The 23,768-nt window shown below is 31.9% G+C and overlaps 1 protein-coding gene and 1 long non-coding RNA gene across 12 annotated transcripts; one reads left to right on the top strand and one right to left on the bottom strand.

Moving 5' to 3' along the window:
* Positions 1-1,748: 1,748 nt before the first annotated feature.
* Positions 1,749-20,378, bottom strand: FoxK (forkhead box K). Of its 11 annotated transcripts, XM_075303967.1 has the most exons (12): positions 20,033-20,302; positions 18,591-18,835; positions 18,210-18,407; positions 16,826-16,974; positions 8,268-8,958; positions 7,701-8,185; positions 6,214-6,314; positions 5,906-6,129; positions 5,645-5,829; positions 5,463-5,573; positions 3,901-3,961; positions 1,749-3,827 (listed from the first exon to the last, which is right to left on the bottom strand). In XM_075303967.1, exons 5-12 carry the CDS (start codon positions 8,945-8,947, stop codon positions 3,518-3,520), a joined length of 2,157 nt encoding a protein of 718 aa, XP_075160082.1. In that variant the 5' UTR covers positions 8,948-8,958; positions 16,826-16,974; positions 18,210-18,407; positions 18,591-18,835; positions 20,033-20,302; the 3' UTR covers positions 1,749-3,517. The 11 variants fall into 11 exon arrangements, with proteins under 11 accessions (XP_075160082.1, XP_075160086.1, XP_075160081.1 ...); XM_075303971.1 differs by lacking the exon at positions 16,826-16,974; XM_075303966.1 differs by lacking the exon at positions 18,210-18,407.
* Positions 20,379-21,853: 1,475 nt separating this feature from the next.
* LOC142233156 (uncharacterized) lies at positions 21,854-22,520 on the top strand. Its single transcript, XR_012721336.1, has 2 exons — positions 21,854-22,059; positions 22,127-22,520. It is a non-coding gene; the product is annotated as an uncharacterized LOC142233156 (long non-coding RNA).
* The last annotated feature ends 1,248 nt before the right edge of the window (positions 22,521-23,768 follow it).

The following is a 23,768-nucleotide window of genomic DNA, read 5'->3' as shown; positions in this document are numbered from 1 at the left end:
GAAAAGAATGCATGGTTTAAGCTGAAATAAAAAAAACAACAACAATGCTTAAACAAAACCAGCAATAACAAAACAAAACGAATGAAAAAAAGAGGAAGCACGCCCAAAATAAACCCAGCCAACTGCACTCAAATCGATGATTTGACAGTGGCATAGGAAAAGAGATATCGTTAGCTTAATGTGTAAAGGTGCTAAGTCAACCTTTTACAAAAAAAAGGATTAAGATGGAGATCGACAGATAAATCAAAAATACATAGTTTATCATAAAAAAAAAAATATATTAAATATCTGTTTTTATCTCTGTTTGGTAATGATGTGTAAAAGTGCTAAGTCAGCACCTGTTAAAATACACGTGCTAAATCAAATTTTAGGTTGAGTAGGCTTTGCTAAAAAATTTTAATAGCAATTGTTTGTATTGATAGCATTTATGGTAACTACATTTACAATTTTCCGAAAATAGGTTTATTTCACAATTTATTTTTTTGTCTCTCCTGTAAAATTTCAAAAATTTGACTTAGCACTTTTACACATTAAGCTAACGATAGTTTGTACGAATTTATTTCGGCATAAGCCGGCTATCATGGAAAACCTTTTTTCGGAAGGTTAAAATGTGGTTCATTGTTGGGTTTAATGAACTGCCTGAATTTATTCTGATAATTGATTGATAGTTTTGCTGCAAGTAGAGGATGCTGATGAGGAATGTGGTAATTCCGAAACGTGCGTCCATCCAACCAACTTGCACTCTATAGGGTTTTGCCCAAATAAATTTGACAAACATTCTTTTCCTCTGTTGGTTAAGCTACACTAGTAGTTTAGTCAATGCATGGTTTTAAGCTGAAAGAAAAAAACAGCAACAATGCTTAAAGAACAAAACCAACAATAACAAAACAAAACGAATGAAAAAAAAAGAGGAAGCACGCTCAAAATAAACCCAGCCAACTGCACTCAAATCGATGATTTCACAGTGGTATAGGAAAAGAGATATGTTTGTACGAATTTATTTCGGCGTAAGCCGGCTATCATGGAAAACCTTTTTTCGGAAGGTTCAAGTGTGGTTCATTATTGGGTTTAAAGAACTGCCTGACTTTATTCTGATAATTGGTTGATAGTTTTGCTGCAAGTAGAGGATGCTGATGAGGAATGTGGTAGTTCCGAAACGTGCGTCCATCCAACCATCTTGCACTCTATAGGGTTTTGCCCAAATAAATTTGACAAACATTATTTTTCTCTGTTGGTTAAGGTACACTAGTAGTTGTCAATGCATGGTTTTAAGCTGAAATAAAAAACAACAACAATGCTTAAAGAACAAAACCAACAATAACAAAACAAAACGAATGAAAATAATTGTATTTTTATAGAAAATTTTTGCAGAATTTGATAGACAATTTTAGCAAAATTTTATTTCTATAGAAAATTTTCTCAAAATTTTATTTCTATAGAAAATTTTGTCAATCCTCTTTAAGGTGGGTATTAAAAGTTCGAGTTTAGCCGCTAAAATCGCTAAAGTGAAAACTAAATCATTAAAAAAGGCATAAAATTATATATATTTGTTGCAAATTTTATTATAACTTGATGGGGAATAGCCCAAAGCAAATATTCACAAAGTTTGTATTCCTTAAAGTGGATTAATTAAGAAAAGTAATCGTGAAAAAATGAAGATTTTAGCGGCTAAACTCGAACTTAATACCCACCTTTACCTACAATATTTCCACCAGTGCGATAATACTACTATAAATAACACATACATGTATGTTTTTTTTAAGTTACGTTTTATTAAAACGAAGCTGTGTATATATACGTTACAATACATTTTTGTAAACGACGACGATACTATACGTTTTTCAACTGTTTTGTGTGTTATTTCCGGATAGAAGAACTTACAATAGAGTCCATATATAATATTTATGTCTTACATTATGTAACGGCGACGACGACAACAAAACGATACTACATCATTTGTTTGCGTGTTTTTCATGTGTGTTGCCTTTTTGTCTTTTTCTAATGCAATCAATTCCGATTTATAAATTACTTTGTAATCGAATCGTTACACTGTTTCTTTTGCAAATATTGTAATTTTTGTTTGTTTATTACTTGTTTATGTAGAGTATGTAGTATTTTTGTTCAGTGTCGTCGAGCATATTGAATTCGTTTTCTCACAAACATCATACAGACACAACACACACTCCCAAACTCACACACACACACACAGCAACAATAGTGGTGGTAGTTGGTGTAGGTAGAATATGTTACGTTACGTTTTCTTAACGCCTGTGTTTTTTAAAATAAATTTAAAATTATATTTAAAAAAATCTTGGTATTTGTGTTTTTGTTCTTTTTTTTAATATTGCTATAGCAAAAAGAAGAGAATCAAGAGCAATATCCGTTTAACGGATAAAAAATTTACAAAATAATAAAAATTCTTTTCTTTGATAAGCAAAACAAAAAAAAAAAAAAATAAAGAGAAAACTAACTTAATCCCATAAATATTTTAAAACTCGTAATAGGGCCATCATTAAAATAATAATAGAGTAGTAGAAGCCCCATATCGCCTCGAAAAATTACTTAATATTTAGTTAGTAGCTAATAACGTGTAAAACGAAGACCTGCACAACTTCCATTTTGCGGGAACTGCAACAGCGATGAATGGTGGCAACTACTACACTACAACTATAAAAGCAGAAAACAATTTCAAATTTAGAAGTCAATATTTTAGGAAAATACAATAAATGTGATTTTCTTAATAGTTTTGTTTTTTTTTTGGTCAAATTCAATATACTTTAGATGTGTTGGTGTGTGTGATAGGTAGGTAGATAGGTATATATCAAAAAAAAAAAAATAAAATAAAATAATGTTGTTGATTTGTTGTGTTAGAAATGTTTTTTAAAAACAATTAAAAATTAATAATAGTACATAATTAATTAAATCAATAACGTTAGGTCTTAACGTTCACATTATCCTTTACACTTTTGTTTTGTTTTTTTTTTTTTCTTTTGGAAAAATCATAATAAAAATAATAATCGTAGAAATAATAATAGTAAAATTATTGTTAAATTGATGTTTGTTGTTTATGGTATGAATAGGATAATCGTGGGAGGGGAAGATAGACTTGGGGTGATAGATGGACGAAAATTGGGCAGGTAATTGGAGTAGAGAATAAAGCAAGCGACACGAAGATGAGCAGAATGTGGGAGAACTTTTCATGTGGGGTCATTGTGGTATTCTTTTGAGAGCGAGTAGAGGGATACTGATGATAATGATGTTGTTGTTGTTGTTTGCATTAATATGTTTCTTGGCTTCTTGTGATTCTTCAAATTTGTTTGCGTTGCAAGTGACGTGTGTTGTTGCAATTTAATTTCTTTTTCAACTTGTTGTTGTTGGGGGGAAAAAAATTAAAGCATACCGTAAAACATAAATCAATAATGTTGATAATAGATAAATATTTTTTGTTTGTTTTGTCAACAGCAAATAACTTCTGATGTTACAGTTAAAATTTTCTGATTTTACGGGATTTGACGCATCAGAGCACTTCTACTTTTGGCCGCTTTGTGCCAGCATCACATTCATCTCCAGATTCAACAATGTTACCACTATAGTCAGTGGGAATTTCCTCATATAAAACATCAGGATGCAAACCTTGTAAATTAGGTTGTTGCTGTTGTTGTTGCATTGTGGTTATTGCTGTATTACCTCCGGCTGTATTGGCACCAGCAGCCATTGCATGATTCCGTTTGAGAGCAATAAGAGCACCCACACCGCCTCCACCACCGCCACTTGCAATTTCTTGATGTTGTTGTGTGATAATTTGATTTTGATTTGTTACATAAGTGCTAGAGAATATGAAAGTAAAAGAAGAAAATTTTATAAATAAAGGTTAATTTTTCTAGCAAACCAGATTCATACCTATATTGATGGGCATTGTTAGTACCATATTGTTGAATATTTTGGTTTTGATAAACAATTTCTGAAATTAGACAGAAAAATAAATTATTTATATAATTGTGGAAGGAAATTTTAATCATATAAGGTTTGTGGTATACGAGACAATTCATAGATGGATTTCATTGCTAGGGAAGGGCGGCTATGGTGTGGTGTATGTATTAGATAAATTCTCCTGAATATAACTTCAAAGGTAAATCTATAAAATTAAATGTCTAAATGTCTAAAAGCTCTATTGATGGAATTCTATCAACATTTTGTCCAGAAGGTCGTTGGTTGATTAAATAAATAAATAATTTAAAATTATTATTAATTGAAACTTAAAAATTAAGTTGCCCAATTAATGTCTTTGATTAAAAATTGATTGTAACAAAAAATCTAATTTTGGTTATGTCCTTTTATATGTGTGAGCGTATTCAATGTCGAATGTTCGTTGAAGTACACTGAGGTAACTTAATTTTCTATAGAAATAAATTAAAAAAAATCCATAGAAACAAAATTTTGACAAAATTTTCTATAGAAATAAAATTTTGACAAAATTTTCTATAGAAATAAAATTTTGACAAAATATTCTTTAGAAATAAAATTTTGACAAAATTTTCTATAGAAATAAAATTTTGACAAAATTTTCTATAGAAATAAAATTTTGACAAATTTTCTATAGAAATAAAATTTTGACAAAATTTTCTATAGAAATAAAATTTTGACAAAATTTTCTATAGAAAAAAAAATTTTGACAAAATTTTTTTATAGAAATAAAATTTTGACAAAATTTTCTATAGAAATAAAATTTTGGCAAAATTTTCTATAGAAATAAAACTTTGACAAAATTTTCTATAGAAAAAAAATTTTGACAAAATTTTTTTATAGAAATAAAATTTTGACAAAATTTTCTATAGAAATAAAATTTTGACAAAATTTTCTATAGAAATAAAATTTTGACAAAATTTTCTATAGAAATAAAATTTTGACAAAATTTTCTATAGAAATAAAATTTTGAGAAAATATTAGTTTTTTAATTTTTCTTTTGTCTACCTTTTTGTTACACTAATATTTTAAAGTTTTTTAATTTGTTCTTTGTCGTCCTGTTGCTCTAATTTATTTTATTATTATTTCGGCTTGAAGTCCCTTTTTTAATTTGGTAGATTTTTGGTAAAATTTTCTTCAAAATTTGTTAATCTACCAAATTTTTGGCACGAGTGGCGACCGTGTTCTGGGCCCTAAGGAGGTATAATAAGAAGATCGGATCGGATCCAATAATCTAATAATTTGACCTGCCTGTAACTAAAAAACATGAATATATGCCAAAATTTCAGGACTATTATTTCTGTAGTGTGATTAAAAGACACAAGCTTCCTTCTTATGGTGGTTGGTATAAAAAAAAATATATATCCATATTTGAAATTTTAACGTTATATTTTGCATAGAGATTCTAGGAGAAATAAATAGGGCCCAAGCCCAAAATGCCTATACCACCATCCTATCTTCCCTATTGTGTTTTTGGTATGAAATCTCATACCACTTACCATTATCAACATTACGATTTTCCAAAGACATACCGGGAGAACCTGGAGCCGACTGTAAAACAATATCTTGCAATGGTGAACTTTCCCGAGAGTTATCTGCTGAATATTCCTCTGCAAATAATCAAAAAAATTTTTATTAAAGGTATAAATAATTACAAATAAAAATGCAAGATATTTCATACCCATGTGACTTGGTGACACAGGAGCCGATCGTGGCATTCCATAGGGTGGACGAAAACCCTGGCTACTGCGCTGGCGACGTTTTTTATAGCTATGATCTATTAACTTTGCTCCACTATCCGGATCAATGCGCCAGAAGCTACCTTTGCCTGGTTCATCTTGAGACCGAGCAACTTTAATAAAATACCTATTAACATCGAAAAAAATATAAATGTTAGTATAGAATATAAGATGGAAAGATTTTTTTTTAATTTTAAAAATACCTATTTAAACTGAGATTATGACGAATGGAATTTTGCCAACCCTTATTGGTCTCTTTGCGATAATAAGGATAATGCTTGACAATGAATGAATAAATGCCCGACAGAGTTAATTGCTTATCGGGTGCCGCCGATATTGCCTGTACAATTAATTGAGCATAACTATAGGGTGGTTTCTCATTATGATTGTAACTGGCGGTTGATGGAGTTTGGAATAAATCTTGTTGCTAAAATTGGAATATGAATAAATTAAAAAAAATAAGCATTCAGAATGATATTAAAATTGAATTGAACAAAAAACATTTACTTACATTTTGCAAATTATTGTTACTATAATTGTTATAGTTGTTTTGATTTTGATGAAAACCTTGACGCGGACTTGCCGGACAACTATTGGCTGCACTTATTGTACCTGTTTGGAGAGAAATGAAAAAAATAAGAAAATAAATTACATTATTTATAAAAATGCAACATATGTGCAAGTATGCATGCAAATAAATATATAGAACTTAATATACAAGGTAGTTGACACAAAGTGTTACCAATTCAAATGACCACATACTTTCTGTGAAAATATTTATTATTATTATTTTTTTTTCAAATGGCAAAAGCTAAAATGGGGTTTTCTGTGCAATCATACTAGATCTCAAACGAAAAATCTGCTGCAGTCAAAAATCGATAGTAGGCCATGAATCGTCCTGTAATTATATTGGGCATGTACAAGCCTAATTATTCCTTAAAAAATTTGGCTTTCTTTGTCTAAAGTCAGCTTTGGTCTTGGCCAATCCATACTGGTATTTTTGAATTTAAATCTTTGATTTTTCTATTTGGGATGATTCTTTGAAGGGATTAATGTTCCGATTCCTTTTTTAATTGAAAAAATATTTAAGTCGCAATATGTCCTCTTTATGTTATTAAATTCATGTATATAATAGCATTTAGTGGTACTATAAAAAAAAACTTTCACATGTATTTTCCAAATAGTTTAATGTCTAATATTCTTTTTGATGGCATATCTCCACATTGGTTGCCTAACATTTACGAGACATGTTCATTGGATGCTTCAATTCCATACAGAATTCAATATACTGGGATTAACATAAAATCACGGTTGCCATTCGAGAAAAAATTGGCAAGCATTTGTACCAAAAAACTATCAAACAAGAAAATCAAATTTTGCAAAATTTTATTTCAGTAACGAATTTTGCCCAAATTTTTTATATTTAAAATTTTATTTTCATTGATAATTTTGTCAACATTTTATTTCTATAGAAAATTTTGTCAAAATTTTATTTCTATAGAAAATTTTGTCAAAATTTTATTTCAATAGAAAATTTTGTTAAAATTTTATTCCTATAGGAAATTTTGTCAAAATTTTATTTCTATAGAAAATTTTTGTAAAATTTAATTTCTACAGAACATTTTGAGAAAATGTTGTTTCTATATTTTGTCAAAAGTGTATTCCTCCTCTTTGCAAAATCTACTAAAAACATAAAGAATTCTACCTATCTACCAACAATAAAAAATCTACGATTTTGGTACAATTCTACGAAATGTGACAACCGTGTATGCAATCCAATCTAATACCAAAGTTTCATACTTGCAGCCACATACGTTCTATCCACTCATATTGGGAAATATATACAACGTGATCAAATTAATCTAAAAAGACCATAGGAAACTATTTTTAATATATTGGATATCAGACCATACCATGAATTTTATGCATGGTACATTAAAGATTCTTTTTCCAAGATTTTACAAATTTAAACAAATATAGAATAATAGATTAACTTGCCGGTTGGTGATAGATAAGGACTCTTTTGCTCCTTTTTAGGTATCGAAATTTTCAATGGTGAATAAATAACATTGGAATTATCCATCGGTAGTAAATGTGATGCACCGCCAGTAGAGGCGACATGATGTTGTTGCGATGCCACATGTTGCATCTGTTGTTGCCCACCATGGTTATGCATTTGCTGTTGGTGATGAATCTGTTGTTGATGCTCATCAGCCGAGGCAGGTGCTATAATAACTTGATGAACATTGCCGGCATTATTGCCGCCCCCACCACCACTACCACCACCACCAACATGCCCACTTAATATATGATGTGAAGAGGCGGAGGAAGAGGATGAAGAAATATTATGATTATTACTCATAGAGTTATTACTCAAATTATTGAGACCGCTGGCACCGCTTAGAACATCCGGTGGCGAATCTGAATGCAAGAAACTTTCAAATTGAATGCGTATCTCGGTACTGGGAAAGCGAAAGTAACAGCTGGAAACAAATAAAAACAAAAATACAATTAAATGGTTATTAGAATTTCCGCAAAAAAAAATGACCATTCTATTCAACTCACCTTGCTGGTAATTTTAAATGATCAGCATTGCGTCGTTGCAGAAAATCATCTACGAAAATGCCATTCTTACTTAGACATTGTACGTAAAAGTCTCGAGTATCAGGATCAAATAACACTTGAAAATGTTTTCGAGATACCAAATTATTTTCGGCAACATGAAAATGAACATGTGAGGTTGAGGAGTTTCGTCCAATGATAGTGCAGGTTTCAGTGATGTATAGGAATTCATCTTCGAATTTAAGAAAACCCACAGCATGTTCCGGAGGTGGCGGTGGTCTCATTTGTTGTTGTTGAGGGGCAGGTGGGGTTGATATCATCGTATTGTTACGATTATTATTATTTGTTGTGGCAGAAATAGTGGAATTGTTGTTATTATTGTTGTTGTGAGCAGGTGAGTTTAAGCCATCGTTGATGCTGTTGTTGTTATTATTATTCAAAGTCGAACCACCATTATGCAATTGCAACATAGCCGCCACAGTCGCAGCGTCGGCTGTAACCGCCGTAACACTGCTGCTGTTGCTAGTATTAATGTTAATATTGCTTATGGTGAGGCTGTTGGTGCGACTGGTATTGGAATTTGAATTGGTGGTATTGTTGCTTGTGTTGTTGTTGTTGTGATAGTTTTGGGTAAATTGTTGGGTGGGCGGGATATTAAGGCTGTTGTTTGCTGTCGTGGCCATGAAATTTTAAACTGTAAATAAAATGGAAAAAAATAATCCTATAAAAATTTAGCTAAATGACCTTGATGTAAAATTGGCAATATTGTTTTTTTATGTAAAATTAAGCTCGCTTTTATCAACAATTATAAATTGAAAAAAAAAATAAATAATATTTGTATCCAATTTTTCCTTTAGTCTGCCAAAACTATTTAACTTTTATTTAAATAAATAAACAAATAAAATTTGAAAGATCGATTACGCACATACCCTTGTTTGCAAAAAAACCCCTAAATAGTTTTTTTTTTATATCATTTTTAATAGTAATCTTTTTTACTATTTATTTTAATTTTCGCATTTGTACCTCATAATCATAAGATCAATTGTAATGTTTTTGTAAAATTGGATACATATATGGTCTTGTGGCTTGGATTCGGAAAGAAAGAATAAACAAATATAAGAGAGAGACAGAGAAAAGAAAATTCCTTTGAAAATAAAAACCACAAAACCTTTTTGGATAAAACCTCATCTAACCAGAATTTATGTATGTTTACATTTAATTGTGTACGTCCGTGTCCGTCTGTTTATATTTGCTTGCATTACAAGAAAACAAAAAGTTATCCATCATGGCTAGCATGTGGTGACAAACGACAAACAATATGCTAGAGATATATGTATGACGACGATGTATAGAAAAAAAGTAGTAATCCAATGTACAATAAAAACAACAATAGAAACAAATGAGGTCTTTTTGGGTGAAAGTATTACGCATTCGTCATTTCAAAACGTAACTGATGAGGAGGTATAGGGTGTCCTTATGAACATGGATAGACACAAGTAATAGCGGATGTAAAAAGAAATTTAAAATAAATTTCTAAATAGTACTATTTACTAGTAAATCCTATTAGTTTAAAACAAATATGAATTTGTTTTGAAAATATCTTGATCTCAATGATATCATTAATTTATATGAAGATTTTGCATTTGTTTAATGTTTTCTGTAAAAAAAAAAACTTAATAATAATTTAAAAGATAATTAATTGAAATAATAATATCCTAAAAGAGGAGTAGGTTCGGTTTAAGTTACTATTATTCCTTGCTATTAAGTTTTTCTACTTTTATGTTATAAAATATTTTTCTAGATTTATTGTAATTTATTTTGGCCACTTGTGGCTTCAAACTACAAAATAAAGCCAAATTAAATTAAATAAATAAATAAATAGAATGAAATGAATGTCCATGTTCGCAAATCCACTTCCAGGTGAATCATTTGCATGATTTTTGTGTCCTACAATCCATTTTCACCGGAAATCCATTTTCGTGAAATCAATTCAGTTGCAAAAGTCTTGGTGAAAGTTAAACTATGTCCAAGATGTGTTTCGGTAAAAAAAGTACTCGCGTTAAAACCCGTGTAAAAATTGAGAGATCTAATCATGTCTAATAATATCAAAGAATATATAATTATATCTGCTCAGATATGGTTGTAGATATAAATAGATCTACGGAGATATGTTATGTATAGTGTTATATATGATTAGATCTGATTCAAGATCTCATTATATATGTTGTTATATCTATTTATATCAGTCATATCTGGTAAGATCTAATTATATATCTTCATATATGACATCATATCTAATTATATATACTATATATAGCTCCATATCTAATTATATATATCGCATTAAATCATGAACCAGCTGTGTAACACGGATAAAAAAATATTTGTATATGTTTGTGTGTAAAAATAATTTGTTTGTTACGAGAATACTAACGTGATATACTTGGTTACAAGCACGTATGTTTGGTCGCACATCAAAACAAGTGGTGAACATAACCAAACAATCTTTATATGTTGTGACAGTTTCAAGAAACCCTTTTAAATATCATTTTGAAGTGTCTTCATAAAATGCTTAACTTTCAGACACAACTGTCTTTTTGTTTTCAAAAATGTCACCCCATAACTATCACCATTAGCAACGCCTGTTGTTATTAAATTTGAAAAATTATATCAAATATTTGATAATGCGAGTTTCATATTTTTATTTCATTTAAAATCTCATTTTTCGAGGAAGATAAAGGAGTATGAGAAGGTAAGTTTATTGTTTTGTTCCTATTTTTATATATTGAATATTTTCTCTGTTTTAGGAGGATGAATTTGTGGTAGTCCAGGAAAAGATTAAAAGATGACAGCGGAGCAACGTAAAGATTTGTGACCAGGCCATATCCGAAGTTGCGATAGAAGGAAGTATTATCCGATTTCAAAAAGAATACAAATTTGGAGATGATTTGGATTGTGAACCGGATACATTCCCGTGCAATTTTTCATAGCATGGTATTTGGAGCTTCGCACAAACCATTCAATACAGCGCTGGTTTAAATTATTGGGTACGAGAAGCAAATTTTGGTAATTATATGTATTATTTGCAAATATATCTTTAAATATGTTAGACTGATAATTCTTCTGTATATTTTATATTTTTCAGAGTTTTCATTCCGAGTAGCCAAATAAAGGAATTACGAGACTCATTTAAAGAAATGTTTGCAGAGAGCAATGTACAAACGCCTTGGGAAATTTAAATGCCAGAACCCTTGGTGGCTATGTATATATATTTTGTTTCTGCTGTTGTTGTTTTTTTTTTTTTTTAATTCGTAGACTTTTATACCTAGACATATATATAATGTACATATGTTTGATCCAACTTATAATATTAAATACTCTTTTCATTATAAAAACATAAAATAAATCTTTTTTATTAATTACTGTAATTTCACTAATTTTGGAAATTTGTATATAAAATTATATATAATTAGATATATTAACATCTAATTATATCAAATTAGATAAAATTAGATGTGGGCCAAATTTGAGATCTGGTCAGATCTAATTCCTTTAGAATTAGATCTGATCAGATATTACCATTTTTCGGATCTGTCCAGATCTGCCTACATATACTATCATATCTAATCAGATATGGCAGGAGATCTAATAATATCTGGCCAGATCCACCAATTTTTACACGGGAAATTTTAAATGTTTTATATTAAATAAATGTGTCATTTTTAACCCTTGTGTACGTGATAACACTGGAAGCGATACCAGCGTGATGAGGTCCCGTGGGACCTACAATAAAAAAAAGGATGGTAGAGAGGTTATCCCTACGATATTTTTCGATTATTTACTGTAGGTGGACTCTTCTATAATGCACAAATTGCATATATAAACATTTGGTTGTAAATATAGAGTTTTATTTAATTTTTAATAAGTACAGATAATGTTAAAATTTTTGATTAGTATACTAGTGGCCCTGATGTTTGACGCAGGCGTGGTACCTATAAGTATCCTTATACGTACCAAGCAACAATATATTGTTTTTGTAGTTGAATGTTCTTAACAAATTGGATTTTTGAAGGAAAAACAATACGATTTTTTTTAGTGGCGTTCGTTTTGCTCGCAGTATTATGTGCACAGTGGTTGTTTCATACTTGGTCCAAATTGAGGCACATCTTGCCAAATTCCAGGAGCCGATAGGTCTGGAAAATGTATAGAAATATAAAAACTTATTTCGACCACGATTTCCATGAAGTTCAAATAACTTTTGTTGCACTTTTACTCTCACTATATTGGATATATCAACGGAAGACATAAAATTATGTACTACCAAGCAACGAAACCAATGGAAACTTCAAAAGTGACAAATTCTTCCATATAACGGTATTTTCGGAAAGGATGTTAGTGTTATTAATTGTTCCAAATACGAAAATCGCAATATCTTTACACTGATTTTTAAACTGTGCTAAAACCACTAATGTAATTAGTAATAGGTGGACCTCATCACGCAGAATCGCACTAAACTTTTTCAAATACCTATAAAAACCGATTTAATGATTCAATCACATAAAAATTTTAAGTTTTCAACTTAAAACACTTCAGTACAAGAAGTCATAAACCATCAAGCTGAAATGCATATAAAAGATAAAGTTATGTATGAATAAAAATTAAAAAGGTCCAGCGGGACCTCATCACGCACAGAAGGGTTAACTAAAAAAAAAAATAATAATAAATTAAAATAAATCTATTGATTCAACTTATTTTGTTTTTCGCCTTAAGGTGGGTATTAAGTTCGAGTTTATCCGCTAAAATCGTCATTTTTTCACGATTACTTTTCTTTAATAATCCATTTTAAGGAATACAAACTTTGTGAAAATTTGCTTTGGGGTATTCCCCATCAAGTTATAATGAAATCTGCAACAAATATGTATAATTTTATGGCTTTTATTACTGATTTAGTTTTCACTTCAGTGAAATTTAGCGGCTAAACTCGGACTTAATACTCACCTTTAGTGAATTTTTGGGTGATTTGTACAACCCAGCTGGTTACAGAAAAGTTCAAAAACGAACATGGAATTAAGGACACCAAATTTTCACGTTCGTGGATTTGACGTGAATAGTGGAAAAGGAATTGATGTGGATATCCGAACATGGGTGTAAGTGGTACATATTTGGTTTATTTGGATGTGCACATAACTGCAGACGAATTTTTCATTCAGGACCTCCCTCATTTAAAAATCGATTCGCAACAATATTAAAATCCACGTTAGCACAATGAAATTGATATCATTATATAAATTGTTAAAATTAAATATATCACTTTTTCGGTTGTCTATAAATAGATAAGGCTTTGTTTGAATTTTATCAATTAGATATTTGGACAATTGTATTGCTATAGAGACTTTTGTGTTTTTCGTTTTATGTACATAGTGCGTTTTAAGGCAAAAAGGATAGCAAAAACCGTATATGCTAATTAAAGCTTAGATTAAAGGGACTCATAAAGAAAAAAATAAATGAAATGAAAAAATGAATGAACACCAAAAAGTTTTTCAGCAGTGGATTATCCCACCTCAGTAATGCTGGTGACATTTCTGAGGGTTTCAAAGCTTCTCTAAGTGGTTTCACTGCAATGTGGAACGCCGTTCGGATTCGGCTATAAAAAGGAGGTCCCTTGTCATTGTGCTTAACATGGAATCTGGCAGCACTCAATGATAAGAGAGAAGTTCACCAATGTGGTATCACAATGGACTGAATAGTCTAAGTGAGCCTGATGCATCGGGCTGCCACCTAACCTAACATCACATCAGTAATCTTACCGAGCTTTTGACAAACAATCGAAAGGGAAAAGGAATGATTTTGTTGCAGATTCGCGGTAAAGTTGTTATTTTGTCCACCAAACTATGGTTCTATAAGCAATACTCTCTTTTCAAAGAGTACAAACAACTATTTTATCCAGTCGACTATAAGCTGGGCCCAGTTGGAGGTTTTTGGCCCAAAAAAAAAAAAAAATACTTATACAGTGAAATCTTTCAGAAGTGGACAACCACAGTCGCCTAAATTTTGTGTATATTTGGGAAGTGTCCAGTTATGAGAGGTTAATTTTAATGTGTTAATATAGCAAACGTCTCACGGCAACTGTTTGCAAGTTTGTGAGGTTTCACTGTATATTCTTGTACACCGGAAGTCATTACCGATTCAACCAAATTGTATTGTTGAAACGCTTTTCTCAATTTCACATTGTTTTTTTCTTTTAGAACTGGACCAACAAAGCTTTTCGAAATTTAAGAAAGCAAAATGGATTAATCCAGAACAAGGACGTAAATACGAACCTTGTTATCAGTGATTGGTTCTACTTTAGGTGTATCCACCAAAACTGTAAATTTCGGTTTTCGTTTTTTCTTTAGATTAAAATAAATGAAACAAATAAGCAAAGTGTAAAGCCGGACTGGGCCGACTATATAATACCCTATACCACTAGGTAGACCGACGTGGATCGAAACTGATCCTTTGCGATTGTATAAGTGTTTAGTGCCGGATGCAATCAGACAATACAGATAAATGAAATCTCAATGAAAATACAAAAATGGTATCATCCACATTTGGCACATATAGAAAAAATATTGCAGCGACCTAAAAGATGATGGGATAAAAACTGGAACCTAAACTTTGATTACAAACACAAAAAAAAAAAAACGGCTGAGCTCTATGAAATCGATTTAGTGCAAGTTAAAATCTCGTGTAAAATATGAGGTTTTCTTCATTGCAGCCACATTCGGATCACTATGCTGGAATGACGAATCTACCTTCTGTGCAAAACTAGACTCAATCCAATAGACTGCGACATGGACTTCTACTATAAAAATATGTCTACAGATGGACAGTATAATGTAATAGGATGTAGAGTATAATAATCACCAAAACAAGCGAAAGCAGAACGTAGAACCCAACTTAAATAGCAGAAGCGAGTGAAATACTCAAGTTTGCTATTGTGTTTTGGAAAAATATATGCACTGGATAACTCTTACAAGTTTAGAATCACGTTCTGTAAGAATATAATCCACTTACGCGAAGTGAATGTAAACCTATACAATTCTTTTCCCGTCAATTTTTTGGTAGCAATTGACCCCTATTTCCAAGCAGTTAGCCATAGGACTGGTTTTATTTAGGCGGATGGTAGACACTTCATGCATTTGTCTTTAGAACACTATGAACCTATCCCCTAACCGGTTAAAATATCTCTATCGTAGGGTTATTTAACCCCTTTCTGGCCCTTTTGCGTCTACAACTGGGACAGTTCATTTTATATTTTCCCTATATTTGTTCATTTTCTACCCATTTTTCACATTTAAATTTACGTTTCGACGCTATGTGTTCAATGGCGTTTGTGGCTGAGTGTGTGTCGTTATGTTATGGTGCCAGTAAACCGAGGTTCAAAAAAAAGTCTCAAAAAAAAAAAAACATTGATAAATATAAACAATAAAATTGGTGGAAAACATTTATTTTTTTAGATTTCTTCATTCAGAAGAAGAACTGTCTCTCTATTTGATCTGGTTAATTGATGGGTTGAAAACAACCGGTCAAATTAGTTTGTAGGTATCTATGTGGGGGTCAATTAATTTCACCGGTCACCTAACCGATTAAAGGACCTGCACCGGTTATAAAGGACCGGTTTGGGCCCAGTCCCACCACTAAAGGGATTATTACCGTTTTCTATGCCATACTCAGCTAGATTTTACGGGAAACTTAGTTCAAAATTTGGCAATTACTATATGATGTTTTTAACGAACGGTAAGTCATTATTCCCATGCATATAGTATGTATGGAAATAATGTCTGTGGGTATGGCATAAAAGCTCTTGGTAAGATGTTTTTAATCTCACCTACTGGTATCCTAAAATGTGTACAGGCACCCTGACAGTGTATATACATTTATTTTTATACTCACTACCATAGAATGGTGACAGGGTTTTAATAAGTTTGTCATTCCGTTTGTAACACATCGAAATATCGATTTCCGACTATATATTCCTGATCAGGGAGAAATTCTAAGACGATATAACCATGTCCGTCTGCCTGTCTGTTGTAATCATGCTACAGTCTTCAATAATAAAGCAATCGTGCTGAAATTTTGCACAAACTCGCCTTTTGTCTGCAGGCAGGTCAAGTTTGAAGATGGACTATATCGGTCCAGATTTTTATATAGCCCCCATATAAATCGACCTCCCGATTTGGGGTCTTGGGCTTATATAAACCGTAGTTTTTATCTAATTTGCCTGAAATTGGAAATCTAGAGGTATTTTAAGACCACAGAGAGGTGTGCCAAAAATGGTGAGTATCGGTCAATGTTTTAGTATAGCCCCCATATAGACCTATCTCCTGATTTTACTTGTTGGGCTTGTAGAAATCGTAGTTGTTGTTCAATTTGCCTGAAATTGTAAATATACTGATATTTTAGACTCACTAAAATTTCCAGATTTTACTTCTCATAATCATTTAAATAATGTGGCTCAAAATCGTCAGATTTTAGATTTAAAATCAAGGCGTTATTTCATCATTTTCTTGCACACTTACAGGAGATGTTAATGATTCCACTAAAATTCAAATAAAAATGGTTCTTATAAATCCAGAGTTTGATATAGTCTTCATAGGTAAAATCTTTATCCTCGGGAATTGTATTGGTTGAATTGCTCTGCTTGGGAGAATATCTGTCATCAAACCCCCTGAAATTTGAAAGAAAACTATATTATTTGATCCATGGTGGTGGGTATATAAGATTCGGCCGAAATTACTGCTCTATATATACTTGTTTAATTTTCAAATTGGCACACTGCAAAAAGTGTGTAAGGATAACCCAAGAAGACGTCGAAAAAAAAAGTATTTACATTTACTGATTACACACATCCATTTGTATGTACAAGCTAACAGCATATTGAGTAATACGGCAGTACGAAAAGTGGGAATTATTTAATAGTAATTTCCACGTGGATTTCTAGCGGGTTAGAGTATTTTGTAAATATGGTTTATGTTTTTGTTCAAATCAACTGATATTTAGGTTACTTTGCTCGTCGTGCAACTTACTACTACAATTGTGTTCCTCGCTACCCGTTCATAAATGTCAAACGAGGCACCGAAAAAAACAACTGCACACAGAAAACTGAATCGGACATAACCTTATTTTTTTCTTCAATATACATATTACATTATTTACAAAAGCCTGGTCCCACACACCGAACACACAAGTCAGGAACAAGAAATAGCATAATATCTTGTTTTATTTGTATTTACTCTATATTGCAGTAGTTAATTGATAAACATCGAAACATGAAAATGCTGAAGAAAAATAGTCAGACAATTTTTTTTTCGCACACGTAAACTCACACACTCTTCTAAAAATGTACTCAAGCACCAACAACAAAATAACAATAATAGAAAAAAATGGAAACAATAATAATAATAAAAATAAATAGCCACAAAAACACAGAACTGCAAAATATACGGTTCGCGGCGAGCGATGATGGAAGCAATTTGATGAAATTACTTTGAAACAAAGACTATTAATAAAGAAGACATGAGATAAGCTTGCTCTTCCTCTTTTTCTTGAAAAAACAGAGATTAATATCATACATGTTCCATGAGACGTTGCAACTTTTTTTCGGTTTCTCTTTTCATTTTGCATTCGTAACAAAACTTAATTCGCTTATTTTAGCAATTTTTTTAACTCATAAACGAACAAAAACACTTTGTGAAACATTTTATTAATAATTTAGTGCAACCGACACAGAAATTTGCGTGAAATGTTGGAGAAAATAGCTAAATAAAAATTGTCTGCATCAAACCAGTAAGTTCGGAGCGCTTTTCCAACAAGTATGATATTAATCTCTGTTTTCTAGTACTAACACTATCAAAGCCCATTTCACGTCTTCTTTATTAATAGTCTTTGCTTTGAAATGTTTACCTTTTTTGTTTCTATGTGTTATGTTTTGTGGTGCTAATTCTGAATCGGCAAATCGCACACACACACACTCACTTGATAGCAAGAGATGGAGGAAAAAACGAACAGTATATGTGGTACTAATTGATCTCGCAACTCTGTTTTGTTTCCATTTTCTTTTACGATTCGTCGGAGCTCGTGTTTTGATTATACTGTTGTTACCTTTTGTGTTTTATTTTTTGGGGAAATAAAATAAGTAATTACAACAAGTTAACGTTTACCAACACTAACAATTGAATTTTATTTTCAATGGGTTACCACCTTTGCCATAATTGAAATTCTATTTGTTCATATAAAGCAATTAAATTAACATTGTTTTGACTACGCTATGTATAGACTACTTACCCTACTAGATAGTGGTGTTGTAGGGATGTTGTAAACAGTTTTGTTTCCTGGTTGCTTGCTTTCTCACAATATTTCCTTCTTATTGTTGTTCTATCCTTTACTTAAACCCATTCAAATCGTTTTCGTGCGTATATTTGTTGTGGTCTAGCGTTTTATTTCGCCCTGTGGTGTTGTGTCGTTTAAATTGGGTATTGTTGTTCGTTTGTTGCTGTGCCACTTATTTGATGTTGTATTGCACACTGACACTGTAAAAGGAATAACAAAGAAAAGCGAAATAAAAATAAAAATTCACCAAAATAAACACACGGACGCACACACACACATTGTTCCCTACAAATAGGAACCAAAGACTATTAATAAAGAAGACATGAGATAAGCTTGCTCTTCCTCTTTTTCTTGAAAAAACAGAGATTAATATCATACATGTTCCATGAGACGTTGCAACTTTTTTTCGGTTTCTCTTTTCATTTTGCATTCGTAACAAAACTTAATTCGCTTATTTTAGCAATTTTTTTAACTCATAAACGAACAAAAACACTTTGTGAAACATTTTATTAATAATTTAGTGCAACCGACACAGAAATTTGCGTGAAATGTTGGAGAAAATAGCTAAATAAAAATTGTCTGCATCAAACCAGTAAGTTCGGAGCGCTTTTCCAACAAGTATGATATTAATCTCTGTTTTCTAGTACTAACACTATCAAAGCCCATTTCACGTCTTCTTTATTAATAGTCTTTGATAGGAACAAACATCCACACAACACACACACATTCCAGTCGTCCGACACCGACGAAATACAACTCTGTCATTGTTTTTTTTTTGCCTTATTTTATTTTGCTCGATAAAAGCCGCCGCTTTGTTTTTTTATTCGTTCGTTTGTTGGTTCGTTCTTTCGCCGCGCAAGACAAGACTCCACCTGTATATTTTTTCATAGATTTTGTTTTCTTCTTCCAACTCGTAAATACACAATACTAGCCCGGCAGCCGCTATCAGAACCCCTCCCCACTTCTTTATAGAATGAAAGCCGACCCATCCAAAAGCCCCCCACCTCTATAGTATGCTTCAAAACGACCCTTTGGTGTTTAAGCAAATAGAAAAAATCCTCCATTAACAACTGACGACGACGATTGCGTAAAACCAACAGCAAAACCGAAAAAACACAACACAAAATAAAACACCACACACACTGACTATTTTTGGTACTTTTTTCATTCATTGTTTCACTCATTCAAAAATTTTCAATACCGTAAATAATTCTTTTGCCGATAATTGTCGCTACATTTTCAAAATTAAGATAAAACACATTCTAATTGAATTATAATTGATTGATCGATATCATCAGGGAAATTTTTTCACTAATAGCACGTTTTTGCTTCGTAGTCCCCGATTTTACAGTGTTGTTTCTATGTCGCATATTTTTTTCTTCCATTTTGCTGCTCACCATAACTTTTTTTTCTGTATATGTGTTGGTGTTCTGTGGGTATGTATATTTTTATTTCGTCGTCCAAGTGTGTTTACTTTAAATTCGAAGAGGAAAATAGGTGTATATTTAACACTTCAGGTAGATACAATCCAATGTACACATGAAATATATGCTTAGGATTATGTTTTTATGTTTTTTGGATTTTTTTACAACAATCTAACAATAATATTTATTGTTTTCAAAGCGGTTATACTCGCCTTGGATGTCACGAACGACTACTCGTCGAAAAAGAACGAAACTGGTGGCAAGACTAGGACACCTAGAGTTACCCAACGCCTTTAAATTGTAAACTCTTCAAAAGCAAGTCGAATTAGTGGCAATGTTCTACTTAATAATTTCGACGAGTACCAGATATTATGATCAAATTATAGAGGTAGATCAACTTGAGTAAAAATCGTGACTATAGGCCTGTAGCATTGTTATTTATGCTAATGAAAATATCGGTAGCGATAAATTCCGCAAGCTAGTACGTACCTCTAATGAATTTTTTGGCCATAATGCGCCAACATTTATTGAATTTGAAGACACTTTTGAGAATCCCCACCACATATAAAAGTCGTATATGATATCAAAAGTGCCTTCACTATTGAGAAGTTGTACCACTCCAAGCTACCACACAAAAAGTATCGCATGAGTGCAATAGGTCCCTTTTTAAATAAATTTAAAACGACGCCAATAAGAGCCCCTTAAAACTATCAGAAAAAAGTGCATTTTAAGATACATTTTAAAGAATCATTGTGGTCAAGTAAAATACGATTGTTTAGATGTTTATTAATTTGAATAAAAATGTATAAATTATTCCAAGTATAACATTTATACGAATCCCTGCCAAAATTTTTTGAATTTGACGGCACTACTTAGAATCGCCACCACATTAAACACAATCGTATACATCAAAAAAAGCGCCGTCACTATTGAGAAGTTGTACCACTCCAAGTTACAACAAAAAAGTATCGCATGAGTGCAATTGGTGCCTTTTTAGATAAATTTAGAACGACGCCAATAAGAGCCCCTTAAAACTATTTAAAAAAAGTGTATTTTAAAATAGTTGTAAAAGAATCATTGCGGTCAAGTAAAATACGATTGTTTATATGTTTATTAATTTGAATAAAAATGTATAAATTATTCCAAGTATAGCATTTATACGAATAAACCACATTGAACATAATGCCTTAAAAAAGGAATTATGTTGATTTATAAGTTGCAATTCTGTTATATTCGGCTGATGTTCAATCCCTTCCAGCATTTCAAAGTTCCATTTCATCCTCATCGCTACCACAGACTCGTAAGTGATGGTACAACAATCGCCAACTGATGGGGCAAGTGTATAAAAAGTCCAAAATGTACAAGAAAGTGTTTTTGAATATATAGTTTTGATTTTAGCGGCTAAGCTCGAATTTTATACCCACCTAATTATAATAATATATCTTTTTTGGTAAGAACGCGATTTTCTCAACTTGAATATTACCCTAATTCTTGGAAAATATGTTTGAAAAATTGTTGAAATTTAGCATTTTTCAAACGTTTGTGTTTATTGGAAAGTTTGTGTTTTGAACTTGATTTTTTGTATGGGGAAAACGACTCGTTTTGAATGGCAATGTTTAAACAATATTGTACATATATTTCAGCTTCAATATGCTAGTATTTAGTCTTGTAATGTGATATCCGGCTGATGAGTCCTTCTCTGTAGCTGGTTACATCCTTCTGCATCCACCTATGTAGCTGTCCCTTTCATTTCAAAGTTCCATTTCATCCTCATCGCTACCACAGACTCGTAAATGTCACCACAACCATCGCGAACTGTGATGGGGGAAGCATATCAAAAAGTACAAAATGTACATGAAAGTATTTTGCCATCACTACTGTTAGAAGAGCCATTTTATTTTTTGTGAAACGCCAAGCGCAACCAGCTTGTTATATTTTATTTAAATAAAAACGAAAATAAAGTTCTGAAAACATAGATATTACGCTTAAAATTGTGAAAGGTATATGGTGAACAATTTTCGACTTTCCAAATAGAAATAAGTGATCGTTTTTCAAATATTTTTCCAGGCACGCTATCTCCATCGAAAATAAACAAACTGGCTGATAGACGCTGCAATATGTAACTTGCTACTTAAAACTCAACATCATTCTTTTATTAATGCAAAAAATTATGTTAAATGTGATGAGATAAACCGAAAAATGTTATATTTATAAGAAATTATAACCCTGCCAGCATTTCAAAGTTCCATTTCATCCTCATCGCTACCACAGACTCGTAAATGTCACCACAACCATCGCGAACTGTGATGGGGGAAGTATATCAAAAAGTACAAAATGTACATGAAAGTATTTTGCCATCACTACTGTTAGAAGAGCCATTTTATTTTTTGTGAAACGCCAAGCGCAACCAGCTTGTTATATTTTATTTAAATAAAAACGAAAATAAAGTTCTGAAAACATAGATATTACGCTTAAAATTGTGAAAGGTATATGGTGAACAATTTTTGACTTTCCAAATGGAATAAAGTGATAGTTTTTCAAATATTTTTCCGGACACGCTGCCTCCATTGGGAATAATAGTATTGGCTGATAGACGCTACAACATTTAACTTACAACTTGTAACTCAACATCAATCTCTTATTAATGCATAAAAATGTGTTAAATGTGATGTGATAGTCGTATAAATGTTATATTTATTAGAATTTATAAATGTTTCATAAAATTAATAAACATCTAAACAATCGTGTTTTACTTGACCACAATGATTCTTTTACAACTATCTTAAAATGCACTTGGTCTGATTGTTTGAAGGGGCTCTTATTGGCGTCCTTCTAAATGTATCCAGAAGGGCTCCTAATAATTGCACTCATGCGATACTTTTTTGTAGTAACTTGGCGTGGTACAACTTCTCAATAGTGACGGCGCTTTTCCGAGGAGTTTTGGATATCGTATACGACTGTTTTCGACGTAGTGGGGATTCTCAGAAGCGCCCCCAAATTCAAAAAATGTTGGCAGGGAAATGTTTAATCAAATCAATAAACATCTACACAATCGTGTTTTACTTGACCACAATGATTCTTCTACAATTATCTTAAAATGCACTTTTTCTGATAGTTTGCAGGGGTTCTTATTGGCGTCCTTCGAAATTTATCTAAATAGGCACCTAATAATTGCACTGATGAGAAACTTTTTCGTAGTAACTTGGCGTGGTACAACTTCTCAATAGTGACGGCGCTTTTCCGACGAGTTTTTGATGTCGTATATGATTGTTTTCGACGTAGTGGGGATTCTCAGAAGCGCCCCCAAATTCAAAAAAATGTTGGCAGGAATGTTTCTTGTAACAATAGTGATTGCAAAATACTTTCATGTACATTTCATACTTTTTGATACGCTTCCCCCATCACAGTTGGCGATTGTTGTAGTGTCTCTTACGAGTCTGTGGTAGCGATGAGGATGAAATGGAACTTTGAAATGCTGGCAGGGTAAATATTTTTGTTTAATTGGCGGCTAAATATTAGTGGAGATGATTCGACATATTCGGCGGCGTCGTTGACTTTTTTTTTCAAAAAATTCATTTATATTGTTATTTTGTACAAATAAAATTGTCATCTGAATATCCCTTAAATTCAGATGTTTCGAATTTTGCCACTCTGTTTACCATGCGCCGTGTAATAAGATTGCGCTAAATAACGCACAGCTGTTCTATAG

The sequence above is a fragment of the Haematobia irritans genome, chromosome 4, assembly GCF_050003625.1.
Source record: "Haematobia irritans isolate KBUSLIRL chromosome 4, ASM5000362v1, whole genome shotgun sequence".
NCBI lineage: Eukaryota > Metazoa > Arthropoda > Insecta > Diptera > Muscidae > Haematobia > Haematobia irritans.
The sequence above is the reverse complement of the archived record's forward strand: the minus strand, read 5'-3'. Positions and strand labels throughout refer to the sequence as shown.

Bases quoted from the DNA above. Each gene is read 5' to 3' on its own strand.
- FoxK (XM_075303969.1), bottom strand. From the start codon at position 8,947: ATGGCCACGACAGCAAACAACAGCCTTAATATCCCGCCCACCCAACAA. The intron at 3,962-5,462 runs GTAAGTGGTATG...GTCTAATTTCAG, and splicing joins AAATCGTAATGTTGATAATG to AAATTGTTTATCAAAACCAA. The intron at 3,828-3,900 runs GTATGAATCTGG...CATATTCTCTAG, and splicing joins AACAATGCCCATCAATATAG to CACTTATGTAACAAATCAAA.